The 9,489-nt window shown below is 38.6% G+C and overlaps 1 protein-coding gene across 1 annotated transcript in view; it reads right to left on the reverse strand.

Moving 5' to 3' along the window:
- Nucleotides 1-9,153, reverse strand: part of LOC145999454 (uncharacterized) — a 28,976-nt gene extending 19,823 nt beyond the window's left edge. Inside the window, exon 1 of the mRNA XM_083136412.1 lies at nucleotides 9,006-9,153. Within this exon, the coding sequence (XP_082992538.1) occupies nucleotides 9,006-9,137 (132 nt within the window). The 5' untranslated portion in view covers nucleotides 9,138-9,153. The remainder of the gene's footprint in view (nucleotides 1-9,005) is intronic.
- Between the last annotated feature and the right edge of the window lie 336 nt (nucleotides 9,154-9,489).

A 9,489-nucleotide genomic window follows, 5' to 3' on the forward strand; every position in this document is an offset into this window, starting at 1 on the left:
TGCGCCATCGGGGAGGCCCGAATATGTTTTAAGTTCTATTATTATGACGCAAGTGGTGTTCCCAGGGTCTTTTTACGGTCCCCATTTTGTCATCTTTTCCTTCCTTTGACGTTTTTTCTTAGATATACTGGGCCAAAAGGGGGTTATGTCTACCATCCACCCCCCCTTCGCCCCGGGCACGCCATTGAATGACACTTTATTACTTAAATATTAATGTACATACTCGTTCTGCTGAAATGATTCTGATTCCTCCGCGTAATTTTTATCTCCAAACTGATATATCTTTCCTTTGTGACGGATAAAATTAAGGAAATAGATTGGTATCATTTTCTGTTGTTTCAGAGATTTTCGAAGAGATCTCGTGTGGATGCTTGCATTTGCAGTTGTGGAAAGCGCGTGGGATAGTGTGAGTGTTTGTTGCTTCGTGTTTTGTGCTGTGAATTTATCGGAATGAACGCGTATTTAGGAACGGTTGATGTGAAGTGCGGGTGTATTATTGAGCAATTGAAAATTGCTTCGTTTAGCTCGAGAGAGATAAGTGTTAAAATGAAAATCGTGGAAGGGGGTCGACCAACACCAAGAGTTTGAAATTTATTGTGGTGAGTACATCGTCTATGCATGTGTTTCTTTGCTTTGAAATGAATTTTTTATTGTTTGTGTTTAACTTTTTATTTACTCCAATGCGGTTTTTAGGGTGCCCAAAAATACTAAATTACATCATGCAGCGTAAAATAAACAAATGATTCCCATTTTTTTTTATCTAAATCGGTTTGGTCACCGTTTGACCATATTAAATAATAATGAACAAATAAAGGTACTAATAAGTAAGTAAGAAATTCCGTCTCCCTTTAGTCGTATGCGGAAAGTTCGCATATGCAAAACGTTTAATATCATATGAATAACGTTACCTGATTTTTTTTAAAAAGTAAATGTGACGTTTGCAGATCATATGGTTTATTTTTAGTACAGTCACTTTATTACGATATTTTGACAAATCCAGCGACTGGGTAAATGAGGCTATAAACCTTGAATCTTTCCCCTCGGCATGTCGTTGAACTACATGTTTTGTTGTACTGAAACATTGCTTGCCTCCTTCGTAAGACTACGCTTCGCTACTGTTGTGTGCGGTACTTAACAGAAAATGGTGACAAAATGGCGGCAAGAGGAGGTTTTAACAGCTGACGTTGTAGAGGTGCGATAAAAATATCCTGAGTTCCAGTTCTTGAAGGTTGTGAGAAATACCTTCCATTCTTCATTGCAATGGCTTGCCACCGTGTTTTCTTTTAACATAAATTACATATGCCTTCTCATATTACATCATTTACATTATCGACGTGTAGATGTATATTGTCGTTTACGCGCAGGCGCAAATCCCTCAACATCGTCTGGTTCTCAACCTTGAAGGATTTGATCTCTTTCTACTCTCGATTTTTAAACTATTTTATTACAAGTAGTTTATGTCTAAAAGCGAAATGCAACGTTATTGGATCCCCGAAAGACTTACCAAGTACTAAAATTAAATAATGAAAATATAATTGTTTAGCATTTTTTGTATAGTCGAGAGTCATCTATTTCAGCCGAACGTACGGGAAGCAAGGATTAGTCTGTGATCATACTGCTTTAAAGGACAGTACCATATACGATTTATGCACACTACTGCTTACAATAATATGCATAAAATATTAATAAGAAACTTTACTTTTCGCCAACTGAATGTAACATAATTTTCTTTGTTTCTGAATGTACTAGTGTATTCAACTCTTTATCTCTTTGACATTAATTCCCTTTCCCGGGTTCGATACCCGGTGGAGGCACATAGTTGTCCGGATCCCACTTTAAACTGTAGGTCCAGTCCCGATTAGCCTTACTTTGCATAAAGTGGATTTAAAACACCAAATCCATCAATTGATTCCACTTCCAATTTTTTGGCGATTTTAACTACACGAAAGCTTGCACAGCATGTAATAATAACAACATAATATTAAGTTCATATTATTATGAATAGGGCCATTAATTATATTAACGTATTTACACATTTATGTAATTTTTATTATTATTTCTGAGACACGTGGTTCGGACCGCCACCCTCCCATGACTGGTTTCCTTATAAATATTACTTTTTGAGTCCTAGGGAATAGCTCTCTGCTCTTAAATGCCAGAATGAAGAAAAGAAAAAGACAGCCTCTCTCTTTGCGTGAGTTGCAGCTGTAATTCTTCACGAGCCGATCCAGGAGGTATTTGTCAATTGTGGGTGCCACAGGAGACGTTACCGAAATCACAACGAATTGTTCTGTTGTACCTGTTCACGAGTGAAAAATGGTTTCAGTAAATTTTCCTTCTTCTCTTGTGAATAAAAGAATGCTGTGTAACTCCATCATTTAAAGATTCTTTGTCATATTAGTAATAAATCGTGTACCTGACGAGCTCATTTGTGTCTGACTGCATTGAAAATAAGCTGTTATCAGGCAGTGGACTTCGTTGCGTTTTGTAAGTCTAACTTTGTAATCGTTTAATGTCTTCGAAACATACAACAAGCTTCACAAACCTTACTCCATCTGACATAAACGGATGCAGCACGTCGTTTGGTGGTATTTTGAACAATATGTAGTGCCACGCTGAGGGAGGGAGTCCTTCGAAATTCTAAATAGGAAAGGGATGTCGAGCGAGCTCTCGTTGGAATGAGGGAACAGTCTTGGCATGGAGCACCGTATTAAGAAAGGACACCCAAAAACTGATTCCAGATATTCTTTGCATGCTTCGTAACAATCCATTTTTCTGTATCCAAAAAAGAAAAATAAGTTTTCAATCTTCCCTATTTTCAAGTACCAATGATGCCCGTCTACCGTCAAACAGGGTAACTTCGTCTTTGAGGATAACTTCGTCATGAGGCCGATAGATGTCGGTGGGAGTCACATGCTGATGGAACAAAGGGAGTGTGAAGCCACACACGTGCAGTTGTGGAGCGGCCATCAAGGGAGGAAGTGTGTTGTGTGCAAGTGCATTGTGCTTTGGCGCTGTTTACAGCATTTTCTCGTGCACGATGCCAACGACATATTAGAAGGTAGTTGGTGGTCGGAAATATCAGAATTATACCTCCGATCCGGTGCAGGAGGCTTTACGACTGATCGGAAAGGGAAAAACGATCGCGGAAGCGTGACGATCTTACCTCTTCATGGGGGTAATTTTGACCTGCTAGGAACGTAAGCAGGGATGACGATGTTACCCCATTTGCTTGGGTAACTTTGTCACGAAAATGCTGACGTATTTGCCCCTCTATTATTTTGGAATTTCTTTGGTATTCCTTCAATACATTTATAAAGGACAAAGTGTTCCTCGCGTATAATTTTCGTGTTGTCACTCGCCACGGATTTTGCAGGGCACATTAGAATATGCCAAAATCTGTACCAAGTTGCCCCGTTTGACGGTATAGCTACTTATATAAATGACTCAAGTATTTATAATAATTTTTTTTAAAGGGTAACCTTTGTTGAAGGCAACCAAAAGTCAGCTTCACTTCTACGTAGTACACCAAGGTAACTTCAATGGTCAAGACCAACGAGGCTTCTGCACTAGGAGCCAGTGTAACGCTCTGTGGTGCTAGTGTTGTGTCCTCCATATACACAGTGATTGTTTTTTCGTCCATTTTCAGCTTGTCACAATTCGCTCCGATTAGCCAAATGTGTAAGAAAAAGCTACATGAAATAAACTAAATCAATTAATCAATCGAGTTACAAATAGACTTTCTTCTACGTAAGTAGCACGAGATTACAGAAACAGATGAATAAAATTATAAGCCACAATAAATTGATGGTAAAGTTTTAATTATATTCCAGTTCCTGCAATTTTTAAGTGAACTGTGTATTGTAACCAGTTATTTGCCGTGCTGTTAGTAATTCTTAAATATTTTTAATGTTTTATGTCAGTTCAGCTTACACTTTTACGTAAATGCGTGCGTAATCTGTGCCCTGACTACGCTTAGGTGGGAGAAGAGAATATGCTGAACCTGCCCACTGATTAAATATATTCGCTTATTCATTATTACCATTACAATGATTTGAATAGTGAAGAGTAGTCTTGCGACTTTCATACGAGTATTATAGCTTATACTAAAAATGCTTCCTACAAAAGTACTTGCAATTATTAAACCTGTCCAACAAACTGACTTCCTATTGAACACTTTCGAACAACTCTCAGGGACCCCTTCCGAAGGCTTCACAAACTTTCAAAATACCGCCAATCTTGGGGGGGGGGGGTAAGTTTGTTTTGAAGAGGGTACAAGGGTAAATCTAGCGCCAAAACCTTCTTGGCATTTACAGAAAGAAAACAGTAAAATTAGCATCCCAATGAATCAAGCCCATTACTCTAATAACACCAAGCAGTGGATTTAGAAGGAGCTTGGAGGGGAGAGGTTGGTGGCTACACCCCCCACTTCTTCCGTAAAGGAACTTCCACCTGGAGGGGGTGTTTTTCAAAAGGACCACAAAATGAAAATAAATGACATGTGTAATTTGATGAAATGTAAAGAAATAGGCTATAACTAACCATCTGGCATAAAAATTATAACTGAAGTTGTATATAAGGGGTCTTTCTTGATGATCCTTCATTGAAGCAAATATTAGGACAGGGTGCATGAAAGAGGAATTTTAGTTCACATATTGCACGAGACTGCAAATATCTTCGAATTCAAATATTATTTGATTATGGGTGAAGTTCAACTTAAAATTATATCATAGTATTGTCATATTTCAAACTATGCCTATCCCAATATTTCAAATATATATGGTGGTATTGATACTTTAACAGACTATCATAGACCTCCAAATACACAGGACCTCCCCGATGGCGCAATGGTTGCGTCGTTGCCTAGTAATCAAGGGGTCTCGTCCCGGGTTGGATACCTGGTGGAGGCACGTAGTGGTTCGGATCCCACTTTAAACTGTAAATCCAGTCCCGATTAGCCTTACAGTGCATAAAGTGGACTTAAAACACCAAATCAATCAATCAATCAATCAAAAACATTTAAATACATTAATATTTTATCTTTATTTTTTAAATATATCATTAGCACAAGAGCAAGTGGAAAGTCTTAGCTGGGGGATGCCCCTATGATTTAAAATGGTAACAATGAGACAGATGCTTTGCAAAAATCCTAGCTAGTGGGGATACCATCCCCCCGCATCACATCGAGCATTGATAACAACAACGTGTAAACAAACCCATTATTTTGTAGGCTACTTAATGCCACCATCCTCCCACGTCATCGTAACAGTGTTCCAAACTGGTGACTGGTAGTCTTTTATTTTATTTTATTTATAGAACTTCACACTACAGGCAAATGCCCATTTATAGTGTTGTACATATCATAATACGAGTAATCGACACAACAAACACATAATTCATACATTACTCTCTCATGACATGAATATATATAAGATGGATACATAACTCTATGATTACATAATTATAAGATATATATATATATATATATATATATATATATATATATATACACACACACACACACACACACACAAACATACGTATATACATGTGCAAAAAAACGTCTGTAATTTATCAGGGCGCCCTTTTTGGTGACGAAATATTCTGGTCCTTATAAACATCCTTGAAAATGTGTGTTATTTTCAATCCTTTTAATACACAAGATAGAATATTTAACGCTCTTTGTTAATTTGTAGTCAAGCTTACCTAACCTACATTGACGTTCAATTTTTTTACGAATGCTGAATTAAAAAGGGGTTATGATCCCCACTAACAGCCCCTTGGGCACGCCACTGTTAATTTTCTCAACATTTCTTTAGCCGTTTTTTTTATTTCACTAGGTTCTACATTAATTGGAATACTTTATGCAATTCGATAGACAACAACTGCAAAGACATAGACCACAGGATGTGCATCGAGGACTTTGCTAGTAACGGCCTCAGAGGGGGCAGAGGGGGACGCATCTCTCTGGCAAACTACCCCCGCCCCCTCCGGTGTCTTCACTGATTTATGTTCTCTGTACAAATGTGGTTACGTTCCTAACACCTGCAAACCACTGCAAACATTGAAGTGCGATGTACCGACAGGCAGAGATTTATTCAGAATTTTGCATTTGTGGGGGCAAGAGCAGCGGCGGCGCCAGGATTAATCATCTAGGGGTGCTGAAGGGGTGCGGAAAGAAATTTAGGGGGTGCGATGCTGAAAATAAAGAAAACATGAAAGGAAGGGAGACAAGGACAGTTTACTTTCCCTTGGTAGATAAGATTTAGCATAGTGCGGGGGTAAAAATAGCAAAAAGCGGGGAGCAACAGCACCCCTAACCGCCGCCTCTGATTAACATAAATTACTGACTGAAATGAAATTATATGTGTGAAGTATATAACTTTAGATTGACATTCATTTTTCAGGGAGACTGTGCCCCCTTTCCCTCGCCCTGGACGTCCATGATGATATGTGTTAAGTCTTATACTCCAAGATAGTGGTCATACAGTGCAAACATTCAGATACAGGTTACAGTCTTATTGAACTATGTAGTGAAATACAAAATAAAATTGCCCTTGTCTTTAAAAACAATTTTTGAACCTTTTCAATGTAACCAATGGAGGTACTACAAAATACATAGTACCTTCCGTCTGCTACTTCAGGATAAAACGCGAAGTGCACAGAAAACTTCGTCTTCGTTAAAAATCTCTTCTGCCGCACAATCCCCAAGAACGAACTGTAAAATTTCTTCGTGAAGATTGGGCATCTTCCTAACAGTTATTTTTAGAAAAAGCCTGAAATGGTACGTTTACTAGACATGTTACGTGGAACAAATGCATAGAACGTGTTAACAAGAAAACTACCCTTCACGTTACAATTCGCATTAACTACAATTTCCCTATACCTTACCTTTGAAAGGAGCTGAAATTTTTGCTTTAGTGTGAGGAAGAACAAGCAGAGGAAAATAAACAACTCACATTAAGCTATAGACAATTATCGAAAACCAAACAGACCACTTGAAGAAACAAACGAAGAAATATTCATAACAACAATCCTGACGAAATTAAAAACGACCGCTACTCTTTATATAAGTATGTGTATCGGCATCTCTTTCAGTGCTTGCCTGTTGCAATAATAACGGTCTTACTTCAGTACTTAACATTCGGCGCTCAATATGACGACATGACATAATATGACACTCTAAGGGTTAGTGTTTTTAGTTGAACGTAGGGGATGCGGATGAAAATTAAGGGGTGCCGCGCCCCCCTGGGCAGGAGTGTAATTTCGTATTTAGATGAGGGTAGATGTAAATTTAGAGCTAAAACGACCATAAATTGGGCATTTGTCAAATATTTTACTCAGTGTTGAGGCAATTTTGGGGAGTGTTGGGGACATGTGGATGAATAACTGTCGGCACGTTTCGAAAGCGATTTGCTTGCCAGTTTTACCTTCCAAAAAGAAAACTTTTCAATTCAAATATAAATAAATATTTTGACTAAATTCAGATCCCATTAATTTTATTCTTTGTTGTGTTGTATGGAATTATGAAGCACAAAAATATAGGTTTCCGTATACACTACACTGAAGGTCCAGGGTTCGAACCTCGATCTATGTATTGGTGTTTCTTTATGAGTGTATCTTCATCAATTTTATCTAATCATTCATCCTCATTGTCATGATTTGAGAAAAATGGCAAAAAAAGTAAATTGTTTCTCTACTTCCTGCGTCTAACTGTTTGCATTTGGCGACCAAATTGTCAGTTTTGGAGTCTAAATGCAGTGTGCGAATGAACGGGGGGGAGGGGTGGATGCTGGGGATTGCCCCTCATCATAAAACATTTACCCATGGCGAAAGAAAATCATTTTTTTCCCTGCCAGGGATGCTCTTATCCCCTTCAAAGAAAATTGAAAGCATGTAACGACATTGAATACAATTGAAAAATCATTCGCGTCATCAAAGATTTCCCTGCTGAAAGGTATGCAGCCTTGTGGATTAAAGGAGGACCATTCTCCAACTGACCAACCTCACCGAGCATGTACAGTCTGTAACAAAATAACTGTACCACTTAACACAATGGAACGCAAACTGTGTTTTAGGATATATGTAGACAATTGTACCGCTCATATTTTACTTTAGATTAATCCTGGGCCTTGTTTTATATGTCTATATATGAAAAACGAGCTGATTTCTTGGCCATAATCTTGCCTTGTTTGCATGGTGAAGTGTCACTTAGGATTTTCCCCAGTAAACACTGCTGCACGTCAGGAACAGGCGGCAGCCATTTGCACACAGACGTCAGAGACACCTGTTGGCAGAGAGTGGAATGAAAGACAGCAGTGCAAAACAACAAAAAAGAATCAAGATGCACCCAGGAACATTCCCAGGTGCAATTTGCCATTGTTTTGCACATTATTACAATGGCAATTTAAACATTTCAATATCCCCCTCATTTCTTACCGGTGGTGTAGTTATTTTGTTACAGACTGTATTAAAGTGTTCACAAGAAACTTGGAGGTAGGTTAAATGGATATTCAGTTTGAACCTGAAAAATAGAAATTTGGCTAAGCTCTAGGTTTTATTAGTTCGATGGCTCTTTTGTGCACGAGTTTGGGTTTTTTAGAATATAAATTTCCTAAGTATTTCTAAATTACGTGTAAGTGTAATCATAAGATTTAATTACCCAGTATAGAACCTATGTTCTAAGATATTTAGAACCGCAAGACAATACTTTTGTTACAAATTTGAATACCTAAAAAACCTACTTACCAAAACCAAATCACAAATACGCCACTGAGTGGGCACCCCCCACCCCATCCTCCCCAAAACAAAAGTTTAATTCGCACAGTACGTAAATGTTATGGTTGGACGCCAAATGATACCTAACTATCGTAGTCAAATACAAACCCCTACCTCATAATGGTGAAATACTAAGCTGTGGCCTTTAGAAAAACGATTAGACAACTTTGTCTCCCGTGAGGTGGTCAGGGCGCCAACACACTCAGAGGAAAAAGAACAATACTCACATTTTTCGTGGTCTCCTTGTACGGAAATTCCGGAAACGTGAAGGAAGTCCTTTTGGAATCCGTCTGGACGAACGCAGAAATGGCAAGCAGAGTGATGGTTATTGAAAAATGCTTTCCTGTGTCAGGAGCCATGTTCTCACGGAAGAACCCTGCTGCCATCTGCCAGCAGCTCCTCGCATTAAATCGATATCATCATGGACGCAAATACAGAAAGACAACTGCGTGTGCTTGTTTCAGCTTGCATTCCGTCTTGTAGCGAGTTTCTGTCGAATATTCAGTGGCTGTATGATCTTTGAGAAAGCACTGTTTTGTATTTTGGAGCCTCTGAAACATTTGAAGAACATTCGTGCGTTATTTTCTCACAAAAATAACAGAGGTCGTTTATGTAATGCTGAGGTCGATACCCTTTGAAGATACCGGTCGATGAAAATCTATCGTAGCGTCATCGCCTTGTAATCAAGGGGTCCCGGCTTCGGATCCCACT

Source organism: Lepisma saccharinum, chromosome 15, assembly GCF_977018435.1.
Source record: "Lepisma saccharinum chromosome 15, izLepSacc3.1, whole genome shotgun sequence".
In the NCBI taxonomy this organism is placed as follows: Eukaryota; Metazoa; Arthropoda; class Insecta; order Zygentoma; family Lepismatidae; genus Lepisma; species Lepisma saccharinum.